The 20,466-nt window shown below is 41.2% G+C and overlaps 1 protein-coding gene across 1 annotated transcript; it reads right to left on the reverse strand.

Moving 5' to 3' along the window:
* Positions 1-10,061: 10,061 nt before the first annotated feature.
* On the reverse strand, positions 10,062-20,107 carry armc10 (armadillo repeat containing 10). The gene is made up of 6 exons (XM_029634448.2): positions 19,629-20,107; positions 18,997-19,142; positions 18,593-18,727; positions 12,816-12,992; positions 12,623-12,694; positions 10,062-12,291 (listed from the first exon to the last, which is right to left on the reverse strand). The coding sequence occupies exons 1-6, from the start codon at positions 19,894-19,896 to the stop codon at positions 12,040-12,042; spliced, it is 1,050 nt and encodes a 349-aa protein (XP_029490308.2). The 5' UTR covers positions 19,897-20,107; the 3' UTR covers positions 10,062-12,039.
* Positions 20,108-20,466: the final 359 nt, after the last annotated feature.

Consider the following 20,466-nt stretch of genomic DNA (forward strand, 5'->3'; position numbering starts at 1 on the left):
AGAACAACTCAAGGACAGAATTACATTAATAAAGCCTACATAACAATACATACACACAAACTATATTGACCAAATAGGGGAGAGGCGTGGTGCCATGAGGTGTTTATCTATTTTTTAAATCGGGTTCGCTGTTCATTTGAGCAATAGGAGATGGAATGGAGTTCCATGCAATAATGGCTCTATATTCTTGAATTTGTTATGGATTTGGGAACTGTGAAAAGACCCCTGGTGGAATGTCTGGTGGGGTAAGTGTGTGTGTGTCAGAGCTGTGTGTAAGTTGACTATGTAAACAATTTGGGGTATCCAACACATTTGTTACAAAAATATGGGAAAAGGCCAGTAGCTGAATGGAGATCTTAATTGCACTCATAAACATGCATGGTATCAGTGTGGAACCACCTGCTAAATATCATGGTGGAGGAAGGAGTCTCCTAATTACGTTATTTTAGTTGGAGTCCGCAAGAAATAATCAAAATAAATATTTTGCCTGTGAAATATTGTTCCATGTTTTGTGGTTTATCATCACTGTAAATATCCAGCAATAGTTACTGTGAAAACAGGTGTGGCAGTAAAAATGAATTATGACTAGCAATTATGACTACAGTACCTGCCCTCACATACCATCAAGACCAGAATAGGGATCACCTGGAAAGAGATGTTTAATTTAGCCCAAAACAGGAAGGGATGGAGTGACCTTGTGGAGCCCTTATGAGCATTTAAGATTGACATGGTTGTTAAATGCCAAATGAAATGTGAGATTATATGCTATACGGTGGAGGCTAAATATATTGTCTTAAATATTCCCTTTTTCTTCTAAACTAACTTAACACTGAAAAAAACTTTCCACGCGCTGTTATTGGATTATCAAGATTGTTATTGGATTATCAAGATTGTTATTGGATTATCAATCTTGCATACTTTCAAGGCCCCCAGTACCAAAGGCAGCAAAGCAAACCCACAGCATTATCCAACCTTCCCCATGCTTTATTGTAGGAAGGGTGTTATTTTCTATGAATGCTTCATTTGGTTGTTGGTAACATAGGAAGACCACACTGCTGAAAGAGACACAGGAAAGCCCAATTGAACTTTTCAAAACCCCAACTAAACAAGCATAAATCCTGGGAAAATGTTGTGGACCAATTAAACAAAATTACAACTATTTGGCGATACAGATCAGCTCTGTTTACCAATGACCAAATTAATAATGAAAAGAAAATAACACCCTCCCTACAATGAAATATGGCGGAGGTTCGATAATGCTGTGGGGTTGGTTTGCTGCCTCTGGTAAAGGGGGGGGGGCTTTGAACGTGTGCAAGACATCATGAAATCAGCAGATTATCAAGAAGTTTAGAGTGCAATGTTCAACCCAGTGACCAAAACTAGGTGTTTGTTAAAGGTTGTGGGTCTTCCAGCAGAACAATAACCCAAACACACATCAAAAAGCAACCAGGAATGGTTCATGAATAAAACACTGGACGTTCCTGGAGGAGCCAGCAATGAGTCCAGATCTGAATGCCAACAAAAACCTATGGCGAGATCTGAAAACAGCAGTTGGTAGAAGGCACCACTCAAACATTGAAGAATTGGAGCAGTTTGCAGCTGAAGAGTGGGGTAAATTGCCAGTAGAAAGGTGCAGCAAGCTCATTGATGGATACAAGAAGCATTTTCTAGTGGTTCTGCAATGTTGACAATCTAATAAAAATTTATTTTTCACTTATTCTAGAAGAAATATGGAATTATTTAAGAAAAGAGCAAGGCTGTCAATATATTTGGCCTCCACTGTATATTGATAGCTATATTAGAAGTATATATTATATAGACACGTGTCTATTATTTTATTTATATTCTTAAAATTGTTGAGTGTAGTCCTGCACAAATTCAATGTTAAGGTCACAAAGACCTTCAACCCTGGTCAAAGGCTTATCAGAGATCGTTATGACCAAAACATTGTATTTGTCAATACATTTTTACAGTGCCTTTAGAAGTATTCACACCACTTGATATTTTCCACATTTTGTTGTGTTAGCCAGAATTTAAAATAGATAACATGTTTTGGTCACTGGCCTACACACACAGTAGCCCATAATCTCAGTGGAATTAAGTTTTCGACATTTTGACAAAAATGTCTGTAGGTGGGTGGATGGGATTTGCCGGAATGGAGTGTCTGTAAGAACAAGAGGGAAAGGGTATACCATATTGAATACATTTGATCTTTGTAGGCTTCAGACAGTGGAACAGATGACGGTAATGAAGTGGATGCTGCGGAGGGGAAGACGGCTCATAATAATGGCTGGAACGGAGAGTGAATGGAATAGCATCAAACAATGTGTTTGATGTATTTGATACCATCCTCCAATTGCGCACCAGCCATAACCACAAGCCCGTCCTTCCCAATTAAGATGCCACCAACCTCCTGTGTGTAATGTCAGTAACAGCTCTGAGGTTCCGTCTGAATGAAAGATAGTGATTACTTATTCGGTGGGGTTTATCGGCAGTTGGCATCCAACTGTGCATTACCGCCACCTACTGTACTGGAGTGTGGGCCAGAGACAGGGAGAAATTAAATCCTACTTGCCAGCCCTGTTTCTCTTAAAAAATATTAAATATTTGAGACTGTATCTAACGACGTTCCACTCAACATCCTCCCTCATACTAGATCTCAGCCTCTCTTTCTCTCTCATACTGCCCACACTGTATCAATACATGCTCCACTGTCTCCATTTCTTGGCAATAATCCCACCTTCCTGCTGGATGCTTTCCCATCACATGTAAAGTCTTATTCAACCGACTATGTCCCACCCTTAATCTTGTAAAAAATAGCCTCCCCTCTTGTCCCTTCCTGTCGTCCTCCCCAACATTCCTCTGTACTTCAAATAAATGCCTGCCCTTAGTATCTCTATTCCACTGCTGCCATCTCTGCACAATTACTCTCCATATCAGGCTTTTTGCGTCTGCCTTGGTCATTGAAACAAAATCAACATCCCCAGTACTAAGTGCTTGTTTAGCAAGTACATCAACTGCCTCGTTCCCCTTCACCCCCACATGGGGGCTGGGACCCAAGTAAATCTTCTGTATACCTATGTGTCTAATCCCGCCATAGGTTTGTAGACCATCATAAAGTAGGTCTTGTCTGCTAGGTGAGCTAAAGGACTGCAGACTCATCAACACTGTACATGAATCAGAGACAAATAACTACTCTGTCTGTCTTGACTTCCTCCACCCACTGCAAGGCCAACAGTATGACCATCAGCTCCGCCGTATATACAGCCAGATGATCTGTAATACGTTTCCTGACTGTCACCCCACATTACTGTGCTGACCCAGTACATCCTGTCCTTGGATCTTTTGAACCATCTGATATACAGTATCCAGATGTCTATTAAACCAATCAGATGAATCATCACCCTCCCTGTCTTTCTGTAGTCTCTCCAACACTTCTAGATCAACTACTGGAGGAAGGAGGAGCCATGGTGGGTTTACAGGAATAGCTGCCGTTGGACTAACCTCCCTTCCATACAGTCCCATCTCTCTCGCCTGGTTATTACCCATACACCCAAAGCGCGTGTTCTGTCCTCACTCATGTTCCCAGCATGCCTGTAAAATCCCTTTCACAGGATGAGACACCCAATGTCCCTGTAGGTTGACCCAATAATGAATTGCCAGCTGCTGTCTCCTAATCTCCAATTGCATATCCCCCCATGTCCACCTGTAGTGCAGACACTGGGGAGGTCTGAAACAACCCACTACATATTTGTAGCCCTTGCCCCTGTATGACAATGCATCATTTAATCCTCCCTCCTGTCCAGCGCTCCAGGGTGCTCATCTTGTTCTCTCTGCCCCCTCTGACAAATTTGCCGAGCTATGCACTTGGACAGACGCTTTGGCCATCATCTCTGCCTTCTCATCTGTTACTGCCATACCATCCCCAGTCGTCAACACTGGATAATCCCACTCTCTTCTAATGCCATTCATCCTCTTAAATGATATTCCACACTTTTCCCCACAGGTGTCACCCTTCCAATGGTAACAGGACCGACAGAAACATGACCACTTTGCCTGATGGACAGTACTCCTCACCATGGCCTGGGCCTGCTTATACTGAATCAGTACTCTAAATTCCCTGTTCCTACTCCTCACCATTGCCCCGCACTCCTCCATCCACCATGGGACAGCTTTCCTCCTCCTCCCTGAACTCTTAGGTATAGCCTCAGTAGCTGCCCTCATGCAGTTATTCATACTATCCTCCTCCCCCCGAGGCAAGAGCGTGATTAGCTGCAGGGTGGTGTATTTACTATCCCCCTCCTTCAGGTGGTGGTGCTTGTTCATAACAAGGTTTAATGGAGGTGTGTTACAACCAATGAGGGGGTGGGGATCTTGAACAGTTACTCTACAGGAAATATACAAATACCAGAATTCCTATAATATCCTCAAATATTCTATATGTGCAACTTGATATGGTATTTGGGTTACCATGACATTTGGTTTGAAGTGACATTGAGGATTTGAGCTTGCTTTTAGAACCATGGGCCCTACTACTCCCATTGTTTCACTAGCAGCGGTGCTAATGCTGGCTGTGGGGTAAGTAAATAAAGAAAACCAAGCCATATTTTTGGTCATTGTCTCTAAGGATAAATGGATTAAATCACTTTTTGTCAATAAAAGTATATTTCCCATTTGATGTTCCACCCCTTTAATAAGTGGCACTTTTACCACATAAATATGACAACATTTATATTTACTTCAAAATTATGAAAACTAAATGATACTACAATCAAATTATGTTAAAATCAACTTTAGAGCTAAATGTGGATTGCACTTTGAAAAAAAGATGCACATTAAGGGAAAAATATATATTTTCGTTTGCCAGAATATGCAAATTAACTGTCATTTTGTTAAAGTAGTCTTTTTGGGTTTGTATTTTTTTAAATTTCAGATAACATTATTTACATATCTAATGATGTTTTGATAAGAATTAGGTTGATAGTTTGCTATGACTGTTGCTTTTTCCAATGGTTTTTTATTGGTGTCAAAATGACCCATTAGTAATACATGTAAAATATGTTGGTAGTATGAGGGTTAAAAGGTCCAATGCAGCTGTTATTATCTTTACATCAAATCATTTCTCTGTAACAATTAAATACCTTACTGTGATGGTATTTTTTTTTTTAAATCATTTGAATTAAAAACACAAATATCTTAGTAGCAAAGAGTGTTTCTCAAGTAAGAACTTTGCTAGGACTGTCTGGAAGTGGTCTGAGTAGGGAAGGAAATAACAGAAAACTAGCTGTTATTGGCAGAGAGGTTTGGAACTCTAATTTGTATTGGTCTATTATACAACTTGTTTGGGTCCTGGATGCTGATTGGACGAGCAGCGTTCCAAGCCGCAGTTACAGTGCATTCGGAAAATATTCAGACCCCTGAACTTTTTCCATATTTTGTTACATCACAGCCTAATTCTAAAATGTTTTTTTATTTTTTATTCCCTCAATCTACACACACTACCCCATAATGACAAAGAGAAACGTTTTTTTTTTCTTTTTTCGCAAATGTATTCTAAATAAACAGAAATACCTTATTTACACATAAGTATTCAGACCCTTTGCTATGAGACACGAAATTGAGCTCAGGTGCATCCTGTTTCCATTGATCATCCTTGAGGTTTTTCTACCACTTGAAGTCCAACTGTAGTAAATTCAATTGCACTGGTGTAAAGTACTTAAGTAAAATTACTTTAAAGTACTGCTTAAGTAGTTTTTTGGGGTTCTGTACTTTACTATTTATATTTTTGACAACTTTTACTTCACTTCATTCCTGAAGAAAACAATGTACTTTTTTACTCCATGCATTTTCCCTGACACCCAAAAGTACTCGTTACATTTTGAATGTTTAGCAGAACAGGAAAATGGTCCAATTCACACACTTACTTAAGAGAACGTCCCTCGTCATCCCTACTACCTCTATTCTGGCGGACTCACTAAATAGTGTACCCTTGGCTGTGTGCCCTTGGCTATTCGTATATACAGTTGAAGTCGGAAGTTTACATACACTTAGGTTGGAGTCATTATAACTCATTTTTCAACCACTCGACAAATTTCTTGTTAACAAACTATCGTTTTGGCAAGTCGGTTAGGACATCTACTTTGTGCACTGCCCAAGTAATTGTTCCAACAATTGTTTATAGACAGATAATTTCACTTATAATTCACTGTATCACAATTCCAGTGGGTCAGATGTTTAAATACACTAAGTTGACTGTGCCTTTAAACAGCTTGGAAAATTCCAGAAAATTATGTCATGGCTTTAGAAGCTTCTGATTGGCTAATTGACATAATTTGAGTTAATTGGAGGTGTACCTGTGGATGTATTTCAAGGCCTACCTTCAAACTCAGTGCCCCTTTGCTTGACTACATGGGAAAATCAAAAGAAATCAGCCAAGACCTCAGAAAAAATATTGTAGACCTCCACAAGTCTGGTTAATTCTTGGGAGCAATTTCCAAACGCCTGAAAGTAGCACGTTCATCTGAACAAACAATAGTACACAAGTATAAACACCATGGGACCACGCAGCCGTCATACCGCTCAGGAAGGAGATGCGTTCTGTCTCTTAGAGATGAATGTACTTTGGTGCGAAAAGTGCAAATCAATCCCAGAACAGCAGCAAAGGACCTTGTGACGATGCTGGAAGAAACAGGTACAAAAGTATCTATATCCACCATAAAACGAGTCCAATATTGACATAACCTGATAGGCCGCTCAGCAAGGATGAAGCCACTGCTCCAAAATCTCCATTAAAAAAGTCAGACTACGGTTTGCAACTGCACATGGGAACAAAGATCGTACTTATTGGAGAAATGTTCTCTGGTCTGAAACAAAAATATAACTGTTTGGCCATAATGACTATCGTTATGTTTGGAGGAAAAAAGGGGGGGGGGCTTGCAAGCCAAAGAACACCATCCCAATCGTGAAGCACGGGGGTGGCAGCATCATGTTGTGCGGGTGCTTTGCTGCAGGAGGGACTGGTGCACTTCACAAAATAGATGGCATCATGAGGCAGGACAATTATGTAGATATATTGAAGCAACATTTCAAGACATCAGTCAGGAATTTAAAGCTTGGTTGCAAATGGGTCTTCCAAATGGACAATGACCACAAGCAAACTTCCAAAGTTGTGGCAAAATGGCTTAAGGACAACAAAGTCAAGGTATTGGAGTGGCCATCACAAAGCCCTGACCTCATACCTATAGAAAATTTGTGGGCCGAATTGAAAAAGCATGTGTGAGCAAGGAGGCCTACAAACCTGACTCAGTTGCAACAGTTCTATCAGGAGGAATGGACCAAAATTCACCCAACTTATTGTGGGAAGCTTGTGGAAGGCTACCTGAAACGTTTGACCCAAGTTAAACAATTTAAAGGCAATGCTACCAAGTACTGATTGAGTGTATGTAAACTTCTGACCCACCGGGAATGTGATGAAAGAAATAAAAGATGAAATAAACCATTCTCTCTACTATTATTCTGACATTTCACATTCTTAAAATAAAGTGGCGATACTAACTGACCTAAGACAGGGAATTTTTACTAGGATTAAATGTCAGGAATTGTGAAAAACAGAGTTTAAATGTATGTAAACTTCTGACTTCAACTGTATATATACACAATAAAATAGTGCCATCTGGTTTGCTTAATGTAAGGAATTTGAAATTATTTATACTTTTACTTTTGATACTTAAGTATATTTAAACCCAAATAATTTTACTCAAATAGTATTTTACTGGGTGACTTTCACTTGAGTCATTATCTGTTAAGGTATCTTTACTTTTACTCAAGTATGACAATTGGGTACATTCCCCACCACTGTTCAATTGATTGGACATGATTTGGAAAGGCACACACACACCTGTCTATATAAAGTCCCACAGTTGACATTGCATGTCAGAGCAAAAACCAAGCCATGAGGTGGAAGGAATTGTCCGTAGAGCTCCGAGACAGGATTGTGTCGAGGCACAGATCTGGGGAACGGTACCAAAAAACTTCTCAGCATTGAAGGGCCCCAAGAACACAGTGGCCTCCATCATTCTTAAATGGAAGATGTTTGGAACCACCAAGACTCTTCCTAGAGCTGGCCGCCCGGCCAAACTGAGCAATCGGGGGAGAGTTCCTAATGTCCAGCGGTCAAGGAAAGCGAATGTACAAATACCTTCCCCCTCTAGCTCTTCCTCTGTACAATGTGGTCCTTACAGAACTGGTGGCTAAGTGAGTTTCCCAAAGTTCAGCCCCCATAGCCAATACATCTTATTTCCCAAGCACGCAAACTACCAGCCCTCTGGCATTCAGTTTCTGAGCAGCAGCACAAAGTCCCAGTCAGTCCGATACAGAAGCCCAAAGACATGGCCTCCAGACCCGGTGTCCAGCTTCATGCATTCAGGTCGCTTTGGAAACTATTAAGGTTCTTCTAGCAGTTTTGATGCAATAATGACACAATCCCCAATGTCCACAAACACAATCTGGATATGTCTCCAGCGTACCGACCTGCCGCATCCAGCTCTTCTGGCCTAGAGGCTTCTCTCGTCAATCCATCTTATTTCCCAAGCCCACTAGTAACCAGGCCTTGGGTCAAAGAAGACTTCCCTTCTCTAAGCAATAGTTGAAAGTCCCCATCAGCAAGAAGCCCAAATATGTGACCAGCTGAACCAGTGTCCAGCACCCTGTATCCAGTGGCTATGACTCTACTCAGACTGGAGGTGTTCCTCAGAGCAGTGGAAGCTATGTGAGCACTCAGAGAATCAGCCCACCCACCATCCCATCTAAAGGGAAAACAGTCCCAAACATTGTCTCAGAGAGACATGTCAAAGTCCCTGTTAAACAAGGGGCAAAATAAGTGCCTTACAAACCCTGTGGCTTTGGAAATTACATGAATTATGTTGACTCCTCTTTTGGAGCTAATAGAGTTCACTCCAGCAGTTTTGATGTCCATAATGAACAAACTGCCCAAATCCATCAGTCCAGCAAAGTATCACAAACTGGCCATATCCTTCGCCATCCTTATATCGTTAAAGGCCATGTGAGTGCCTCAGGAGTTGATTTAATTTAACCTTTAACTAGGCAAGTCAGTTAAGAACAAATATTTATCTACAGTGACGGCCTACACCGGCCAAACCCGGACAACGCTGGGCCATTTGTGCATCGCCCTATGGGACTCCAAATGATGTCCGGTTGTGATACAGCCTGGATTCGAACCAGGGTGTCTGTGGTGACGCCTCTAGCACTGAGATGCAGTGCCTTAGACCACTGCACCACTCAACCAGCCATCCCATTACCCAAGTTGTCGAGTCAGGGGAAGATATCCTTACTCGGAAACAGACAGAACAAACTGCAAATGCATCCAACAAGTTCATGCTGCAAGAGCTCTGATAGGTTGGAGGGTGTCCTCTGGAAGTTGTCATAATTGAGCCTACTAGATTTTGTATTGAAGTCAATGTGACCAGAGGACGTAAACTAACTGTCTTCCGTTTACACAATGGTGCTACCATACAGAGTGCTGTTGAGGCTACTGTAGACCCTCATTGACAATTAGTGTTTTAAGCAGTTATTTGGTGACATGAATATATTTAGTATCATTTTATCTAAAAAGGATCAATTTAATGTTTCACTATTTGTAAGAAATTCAATGAGAAGGATGGTCCCCTCCTTCCTCCTCTGAGGAGCCTTCACTGTGATTGACAAATGTCTTTCTGCTTAAATCAACTGTTATGCTCCTACATGGTCTGACTTTGACAATACAATCAATATGTGTGATCTCACTGCTTTTGGTTTGTGGAAAGAGTTGTATTAGAATGAAAACATGAATAATCTTTTGCTATGCGGGGGGGAGCATTCACAAACCTCCCCCCCCCTCTTGGTCAGAGAAACCCAGACTGCTGGCTTTGAACCACTTACCAGCTTCAACACTAGAGGGCATAGATTGCACATCGTATTTTACTGGAAATAAAGGAACATCAACTTTTCATTTATAACAAGCTCAAACAATGAGGCATGGAGAGATAGAGATGGAGGCAGTCACCTTTAAAATAAAACATATTTACTCACAAATGTAAAACAAACAAAACAAATCTATACATTAAGGCCAAAACTGGGTTGAAACAAGAAACAATTGAATAATCCAAAATAAATATTTCCTGAATAACTGTAGCAGATAAGCTTTACAAGGGGATGCTACCGTTGGATGTGTATTTTTAATCAGTACCATCTTCCCATCTCTGCTCTAAAACACAAAAGCCAGGGAGAAGAGATAGTTTTGGGTTTGACACGGAGTCTCTCGACATCAGAATTTTGCGGCATTTGTACAGACCAGAGGTCTAACTCCAGTCCCAGAGAAATTCTAGCACTGACACACCTATCTAAAAAAAATATATATATTTATCCAGTCTTCCCCCTAGATGACTTTCCAGGTGGGGCGCCCAAAGCCACCTAAATTGTTGAGACAGGGAACAACTATACAGGGGGGAGGGGGGGAAACACTGAACCAGTCATGGTCTTCAATCTGGCCACGGTTACCTGAAGTAGGTGCTGGGAGTTGGAGAAACCTAGTACAGTGCAGCCTATACTTCAAATCAGCCTCAGCTCATGTCTTATGAGATCAATGCTAAAAAAATCCCATTTGGATGATGTGAATGTTGTTGGATCAGGGAAAACCCCATTGACATTTATTGAGTCATACAAACAAGAGATCAGTGACAGTAGTCTCCCTCGCTCCTCTGTAAACGGTCTACGGTGTGTGACACACCAGCACCAGGGGTCCATAACTCCAGTCCTCTCAGGTCTGACCTGGCTCAGTCTCATTCAACAGCTGTATGATTTTATAGGAAGCCTGAGACGAGCTGGTTGTCGTCTTTCTTATCTCAGTGCTTTAAACAAACAATTCAAGTCACGGAATGTTTCAGCCTATAATTTATTTAAGCTGTCTGCAGGGAGTACTCCTTCCGCTTGAAAGCGTTAAGCTGCTAGTGCACACATTTCAGATATACCTAACTTGACCTTTGATTCCCAGGTGTAAATCACTTACTGATTGATAGTTTAAGAGGGCAAGACTTGACAGTTGAAGACTGGAGCTGTGTATCCCTGTACTGGTGTCAACAAGGCATTCAAATTGTGTGCATCAAGTAACTTCAAAGTACAGTAACGATTGGCCAGCCTCTCCAGATTGTCTCCACCACAAGACGTGTTAGCCAACTCTGTTAAAGCCTAGGTATTAGGTCAGGGAGCAATTGCAAGTCTTCAGCTCTCAGGCAAGTTTACGCATCATGCAAGTGTGGTTCACCAAACCAACTCCATTACATATGCACAGCACACCACGCAGGGGCAGTTAGTAGGGTGAGGTGTTGGAGGGCATATTACTGACACATTCTCCTTGCTTGAAAGGTTTTGGCAGTGGGTTTCAGTTAAGGGGCTTCGCCTAGAACAGGAGAAAGTGGACAACATGTTCTCAGGAGAGAGAAAGACACAGTGGAAGTGGAGCACTGCCTCTTTAAATACAGCCTAAAATTACAGCCTAAGTGAAGGAGGAGTGGGAGGGGAGGGAGAGGTGGCCCGAGTCTCAATACTATTAAATGGCTTCCTCTCCACCTCACCTCCTTCCTTCCTTTATGATCACTGATCGGTAGATAATTGGATAGATTTCCAATGGCTGTAGGGGACTTTACTGAAGTGAAGGTTTATGATGGTTTGGTTGAGGTTTGGAGTGGAGAAGTAGGACACAGATTGGGTGGAAATTGGCAGAAGGGGTGAAGGGCAGGGTGGTGTTTGAAGGCACGGGCAGGCCTGGGCAGATTGATTAAGTCTGGTTGTGAAGGTAAGAGGGTGGAGGTTTGAAAGTAGGATGTATGTTTGGTGGCATGATTAAGGAGGACTGGGGATAAGGAAGATTGGAGGAGCTGGAGGTTAAAGGAGTCAAGGTTGAGAAAAATCAAGTTGGAGTTGGAGGTTAAATTAATAATGTAGGTAAGAGAGGTTGTGTCGGGATTTGAGGTTCGGTATGGGGGTCTACAAGAGGACACGGGCCACCTGGGCTCGGACCTCGCCGTCGGGGTGAGAGAGCAGCTGGATCAGTTTGCTTTGGAGCTGGGAGGACTCATCCAGCAGTACCCGGTACAGGCCATCCTGTCTCCTCCTCAGGGCCTCCGCCACCTGGGCAGAAGGCCTCCAGGCCTTCAAGTTCCCTGCAAACATCAGCAGCCGCAAGAGAACCGCCGAGCTGGTCCGCACGTCAAACAGCAGCACCACAGCGGCTGGAGCCTGGGAAGAACGCAGAGAGCAGCAATACAGCTCATGTCAAGTTTAGAGCTCTAAACAATAATGACACAGCAGGACCATGGAGGCTGGCGCATCAGGGGAATATTAAGGAAGACAGAGTCTGGCTCATGAGACTAGGTATGATATGTACACACCCAAAGACCCAGGTGCTGAACTGAGCCAACAGTTCAAAGAGAACAGATCTGGTTTGTGACTAGATCATTCAAGCTTAAATGTAGGCTAAATTAACAATCATTGTAATACGAGGTCCTATCAGAGTTGATGACCATGTGTGTCTGTTTTGTCTGTAAATGTATTTGTATGTCGGTCTTACCTGAGCTTGCACTATGTCATCCATCATATCAGGATTGGAGGATAAATTCACAAGCACTTTTAAAACTTGGATCTGTAAAGAAAAAGTAGGAATACATTATTCAATCATAACTGGGATTTACACTGAATTACATTTGGGTTGAGTTCCAATATACACAAGCTATACAACAGTCCATAAATGGCTCCTACTGTACCTGTAACACTTGATTGCTAACAACGAGCAGAGAAAGGAGGAGGGTGATGGACCCCCTGAGTAGCTGGTGGTGGTCATCTGTGACAGACAGGTTGGTCAGCAGCCGGAGGGCTGCCATCTGGAGGTCAGAGTTCACCGGAGACATCTCGATTAGTTCCAGCACCTGGGCCACGTACACCTGACAGACAGAGGACAGAAACGTTGATTGTTCAACTGAGGAAATTGATATAGTTAAAAACCCTCTCCTCTTTGAAGAGAAGGTTAGGTATTGAATGGAGTATTGAGTATACAAACACTTAAGGATGGAAGGTCTTAAAAGGCCACAAACAGTCAAAATCACATTTTTCATGAGAATGCTGACCAAAGTAGGAAAAATGACTGTTGCTTCTACATTGATAAAGTGTGATCATAAAGTTACTGGTCCCCTCCCCCATGTCAAACACTTTGATTCCAGAGGCGGCATAGGGTGACATCAACCTAAGTTATTTTGTACATAATGTTTCTGCCACCGTGTCTTATGACCAAAAAGAGCTTCTAGATAACAGGACAGCTATTACTCACTCCGTACTGGAGGAATAATAATTCTTCAACGAGACGGAGGGGAAGGATTTACTTCAGACGCCCGACAAAGCCCTAATCCCCGTCATTTACAGGAGAAAGAGACAGAGGTAATGTGGACAAAGGTCTGGGTGCCTTGTAAGGATCTGTCTCCGTGAGGGTAATCTACCTTTACCATCGGTCCTATTAGCCAATGTACAATCAATCTATAATAAAAATAGACTAACTACGATCAAGTATATCCTAATAATGGGACATTAACTGTAATATCTTATTTTTCCCCGAGTCGCGGCTGAACGACGACATGAATAACATACAGCTGGCGGGTTGTAAGCTTCTTCGGCAGGATAGAACAATGGCCTCTGGTAAGACAAGGGGTGGCGTTCTACGTATATTTGTAAACAACCGCTGGTGCACGAAATCTAAGGAAGTCTCAAGGTTTTGCTCGCCTGAGGCAGAGTATCTCATCATAAGCTGTAGACCACACTAGTTTGACCGATTCATCGGAATGGCCGATTTCAAGTTTCCATAACAATCGGAAATCGGAATCTTTGGACACAGACTTTATTTAACTAGGCAAGTCAGTTAAGAACACATTCTTATTTTCATTGACGGCCTAGGAACGGTGGGTTAACTGCCTTGTTCAGGTGGCAGAACAACACATTTTTACCTTGTCAGCTCCGGGATTCAATCTTGCGACCTTACAGTTAACTAGTCCAACGCTCTAACCACCTGCCTCTCATTGCACTCCACGAGGAGCCTGCCTGTTCCACGAATGCAGTAGAAGCCAAGGTAAGTTGCTAGCTAGCATTACATTTATCTTATAAAAAACCATCAATCAATCATAATCACTAGTTAACTACACATGGTTGATGATATTACTAGTTTATCTAGCGTGTCCGGAGTTGCATATAATCGATGCAACGCAGGAGGATGATTTAACAAAAGCGCATTTGCGAAAAAAGCACAATCGTTGCGCGACTGTACCTAACCATAAACACCAATGCCTTTCTTAAAATCAATACACAGAAGTATATATTTTTAAACCTGCATATTTAGCTAAAAGAAATCCAGGTTAGCAGGCAATTACTAACCAGGTGAAATTGTGTCACTTCTCTTGCGTTCATTGCATGCAGAGTCAGGGTATATGCAACAGTTTGGGCAGCCTGGCTCATTGTAACTAATTTGCCAGAATTTTACGTAATTATGACATAACATTGAAGATTGTACAATGTAACAGGAATATTTAGACTTAGGGATGCCACCAGTTAGATAAAATACAGAACGGTTCCGTATAATAAACGTTCTGTTTTCGAAATGATAGTTTCCGGATTCCACCATATTAATGACCTAAGGCTCGTATTTCTGTGTGATATCATGTTATAACCAAGTATGATTCAATAGAGCAGTCTGACTGAGTGATGGTAGGCAGCAGCAGGCTCGTAAGCGTTCATTCAAACAGCAGTTTCGTGCATTTTGCCAGCAGCTCTTCATTGTGCTGTTTATGGCTTCAAGCCGATCAACTCCCGAGATTAGGCTGGTGTAACCGATGTGAAATGGCTAGCTAGTTAGCGGGGTGCAGCTTTTGTGGAGCGATGTGTAATGCTGCTTCGAGGCTGGCTGTTGTCGATGTGTTCCTGGTTCAAGCCCAGGTAGGGACGAGGGGAGGGACGGAAGTTATACTGTTACACTGGCAATACTAAAGGGCCTATAAGAACATCCAATAGTCGAAGGTATATGAAATACAAATGGTATAGAGAGAAATAGTCCTATAAATACTATATTAACTACAACCTAAATTATCTTACCTTGGAATATTGAAGTATCATGTTAAAAGGAACCACCAACTTTCATATGTTCTGAGCAAGGAACTTAAACGTTAGCTTTCTTACATGGCACATATTGCACTTACATTCTTCTCCAACACTTTGTTTTTGCATTATTTAAACCATATTGAACATGTGTCATTATTTATTTGAGGCTTAATATAATTTATCAATAAAAAACTATTAAGTTAAAATAAGTGTTAATTCAGTATTGTTGTAATTGCCATTATTATAAATAAATAATAATCGGTTATCGGCGTTGAAAAATCATAATCGGTCGACCTCTACTATTTACCAAGAGTTTATCTGTATTTTTTGTAACTGTCCATTTACCAGCACTCAATGAGCTGTATACGGCTATAAGCAAACAGGAAACCGCTCATCCAGAGGCCAGCGCTCCTAGTAGCCGGGGACTCTAATGCAGGGAAACTCAAATCCGTTTAACCTCATTTGTACCAGCATCTTAAATGTGCAACCGGGGGGGGGCTATAGACCACCTTCACGTCACACAAAGAGACGCATGCAATCTCTCTCTTTCCCTACATTTGGCAAATCTGGCCATAATTATATCTTCCTAATTCCTGTTTACAAGCAAAAACTAAAGCAGGAAGTAGATTATAAACTGTCATGGTCAAAACATATTGATGCAGTAATAGCTAAGATGGGGAGAAGTCTGTCTATAATAAAGCGATGCTCTACCTTCTTAACAACCCAATCAACAAGGCAGGTCCTCCAGGCCCTAGTTTTTTCGCACCTTGACTACTGTTCAGTCGTGTAGTCTGGTGCCCCAAAAAAGGACGTAGGAAAATTGCAATTGGCTCAGAACAGGGCAGCACGGCTGGCCCTTGGATGTACACAGAGAGCTAATATTAATAGCATGTCAATCTCTCCTGGCTGAAAGTGGAGGAGAGATTGACTTCAACACTACTTTTATTTATGAGAGGTATTGACATGTTGAATGCACCGAGCTGTCCGTCTAAACTACTGGCACACAGCTCAGACACCCATGCATACCCCTTAAGACATGCCACCAGAGGTCTCTTCACAGTCCCCAAGTCCAGAACAGACTATGGGAGGCACACAGTACTACATAGAGCCATTACTACATGGAACTCTATTACACATCAAGTATCTGACGCAAGCAGTAAAATTAGATTAAAAAAAATTTAAAAAAACAGTTGAAACACCTTATGGAACAGAGCGGGGACTGAAGCAACAAACATTGGCACAGACACACACACACAGGATAACATACGATATGGTAGTGGTGAAGTAGGAGCCTGCGGGCACACAGTGTGTTGGGAAATCTGTGAATGTATTGTAATATTTTAAAATGGTATAAACTGCCTTAATTTTGCTGGACCCCAGGATGGGGATCCATAATAAATACATCCAAGCCATAAGACTCCTGAACTGCTAATCAAATGCCCCCCACCTCTCCTTTTACACTAGTGCTACTCTGTTTAAAAAATAAATAAAATCTATGCACAGTCACCTTAATAACTCTACCTACATGTACATATTACCTCAATTACCTCAAACTAACCGGTGCCTCCGCACATTGACTCTGTACCAGTACCCCCTGCATATAGCCTTGCTATTGTTATTTTACTGCGGCTGTTTGAGTACGTTCCATTTATTTTATTTTTTTACTTAACACTTTTTCTCTTAACTTCTTAAAGCATTGTTGGTTAAGGGCTTGTAAGTAGGCATTTCACTGTAAGGTGAATACCTGTTCTAGTCGGTGCATGTGACAAATAGAATGTTATTTGAAGTTGCTTGACAGCGGCATTTCAAAGAGCTTTCAGTCAAGGCAAGCTCATGAATATAAGCGCCCAGCCAACTCAGCCAGTCTTTTAAAACTTTTTGGTAGTTAGCCATGAGTGATCTCAATTTTTTTGCTTTTCTATCCAAAACAAATATTATGGGTGATGTTTTAGACACTCAAAAGGCTATTTTACACTGGAATCAGAATGACTTTTCGGGACCTTTAATTCTAACTATCTTCAGATACTCAATTTGAAATGAATTAACTTCCTGAAGAACCAAAATGATTTGATTAGAATCTGCAATATGTTAACTGCTAGCCATTTGGTCGGCTCAGTGAATATTTACCTTATTTACCACACGAAACTAGAACAAAACCAGACCAGGATTTTTTTTCTTCATGAAATGTAATATATAGAAGGATATTTTGGAGAAGGATTGTTTACATATACATTGACACTTGTATCTTAAAGCATAATTGAGAAAGAATGAATTGAAGTTCCAACATGTGACATTTTGGCATTAACCAGGCCCCCTTTCAAGACTCCATAATGACAAAACAGTGTCATATGAAACTTTACCGTTTGCTCTGTAATACGAGTAGTATTTCTCATATGAATATGAAACATATAAACATGAATATTGAAAATATACCATTTTTGAATTGGCCATTTAAAAAATATATATATTGTTGAACCTAATATACTCTACAGGTATATCAAAGTTCCAGAGTGGGATAGTTTTAAAGTTATGTCCCATTTCACGTAGAGAAATTGGCGTAGTAGGAAATCATAGCCCTCCTGATTTGCACATCCTGCAAATCAGGGGTCTACGCTGATCTTTTTTTTATTACTCGGAGCCTGTGTACACCTAGGTTGAAAAATGTAGGTATACAATTAAAACTATTTGAGATATTAAAGCTATAATCCTTCATTTTTTCTAGGCTCACTGGTGTGGCGCCTAAATAAAAATGCCAGGTCACACAGCAAGACATTTAGGTGAATATGTGAGTAAAATGGTCACACTGTAGAGCCTGACAGGGAGACCAATCATAACTCTAAAAAGTAGAATAGATACCACTGTGGAACTTTGATGTGGCCGTGTAGAGTATATACTGTTCAACAATATATTGAAACCGTAGTCAAATCAAAATGTGACTATTTTCAATATTCTTGTTTATATTTTTCAATATTCATTAATTTATGTAAGAAAACTTATTGAAATTAAAATACTACTCATATTCCATAGCAAGCGGTAAATCTTTATATGACACCAATTTTTGCTTTGAAATGCCTACAGATGAAACATTAGACTCTTAAAGGAGGCCTGGGTAAGGCCAAAATGTCACAAATGTTCCATCTTCAATTAATTATTTCTCAATTATGTGTTAAGATACAAATGTAAAAAATATGTAAACAATCCTTCTTCCAAAGGACCCTTCTATGGATTAGGCCTAGATTTTGTGAAAATCCCCAAAAATGGTGGTCTTGTTTTGTTATAGTTTCATAAGGAATCACCCATATTGCTGATATGCATCCATCCTTTCAGATGTACTATAAGTGCCTAGAGGGGTGATGTTTTACTTTGGAATCAAGCAAAAGACTCAAAGAAATCTGGTGAGTTTTACCTTCAGTTGCTCTTGATTCCTAAGGTTCATGCTCAGGTTATTCAAGGCATTTAGAGTCTGCACTCTGACTTCTGGCACAGGATCTGACAGGAAGCCAGCTATGACGTGAAGGCCCCCAAACTCACGGATGAGATCCTGGGAGGGGGTAGAAAATTACATTGGCTTGTATGTGCAATACTCAGACAGGGCTCAATGATTAAACATGGGTATTTGAATCCCTTAACATATGGTACATTTCAGAAATATTACACCAATTGAATATAACAAGAAAATACAGATCTGCCACTAAAGAGTAATGACACTGCTAGAAAGCCAAACATGTGAATTGGAAAATTATCATTTGAAACCTTTTCACAGTAGTTTGAATTGAGGCAACAGACAAGCTTTAGAGAAGCCTGTCTCACCTGGTTTACAGTGAAGGCAGCAGTATTTCCTAAAGTGATGAGGATCTGGGCTCTGTCAGAGGGGTTGGGGCTGCCCTGAAGAAGTGACAGGAGCATCTTCAGGTGTTGTGGCTCCAGGCTCCCAGGTGATCTAGAGATGATGTCACCTGAGGAAGAGAAGCAATGTCTTAAACTGGCCAAATGCTTGTAGACAACAGGACATACAGTACTCTTCCCATGAATCACTAGTTACTCAAGCTAGCTGGCAAGTTCGCTGGCATGTTTGTCAACAGCAAAACAAGATCATGCGGTCAACAATGCTAGCTAGTCACCTAGCTGACTAGCAGCAACCTTTTCAACACATATGTAAGCTGCATGTTAGCTAGCTAGCGGACAAAACATGCCAATCGAGGTTAAGAATAATGATTTATGCTCAACCACGGCACCGCACGAATTTACTAGTTACCTAGCTAAGTATATATAAGACGTTCTATAATCTATTCTACACGATCATTAATGATTTAAACAAACCGACTAGCTAGCTTAGCTAACTAAAGACTTGGTAACGTAAACTTGACAAAATGACAGTCTCAGTTGGCTGGTTAGTTTATTGGCTAGCTAGCCAACGTTACCTCGCTAGCTAATGTGCTTACTTGATGCAACATCCACGGCCTGACTTTCGCCTCCACGAACCACATCCAACCCGGACACCTTAGCTAACAAGCTCCCTGGCTGCAGAACTATACCACCGGGTGAGTTATTCTTGGGGCCATGACTTTCGCTGTAGGCACTTTTTTTATTTTCCTTGAAGCTAGTTACACTGAGAAGTTTATAAATCCCGTAGGAGGCTCCAGCCCCGGCGACTATCCCAAGCAAAGCCTTCATACTACCGAACTTGGGTATGACACTGCCATCGCCCATGCTGGAAATTCAGTGAAACGCATGAACAGATATTCAAATACTAAATACAGATCTTTAAAGTAAATCATCTAGCCAAACTAAAGATTATGACGAATTTAACTCATTTTGCACACACGCTACGAGCTAGGTTGAAGATGACAATTGCCCAGCTGCTTTCACGGGAGTTCCTTGTTCATGAGTTTCAAGTATGTGTTGTTGGCGATCCAGAGTATGGGGGAGTGGGTGTGTCGAAAGGAGGGGAGTATCTAAAATTGACTGTTAAAGCTCACCAAAGTCACCTTACCACGAGAGTTTGGACTTCTGTTTATAAGCCAGAGGATGAGTCTGAGTCGTATTTCACTTAGTTTTACACAAATAAGTGTACATTTTCAGGTATAATTGGGGAGGCAGGTAGCCTAGTGGTTAGAACGTTGAATCCCTGAGCTGACAAGCTAAGAATCTGTTGTTCTGCCCCTGAACAACGCAGTTAACCCACTGTTCCTAGGCCGTCATTGTAAATAAGTATTTGTTCTTAACTGACTTGCCTAGTTAAATAAAGGTAAAATAAATCTAATACAATCAGATAAGATA

The sequence above is a fragment of the Oncorhynchus nerka genome, linkage group LG25, assembly GCF_034236695.1.
Source record: "Oncorhynchus nerka isolate Pitt River linkage group LG25, Oner_Uvic_2.0, whole genome shotgun sequence".
NCBI lineage: Eukaryota > Metazoa > Chordata > Actinopteri > Salmoniformes > Salmonidae > Oncorhynchus > Oncorhynchus nerka.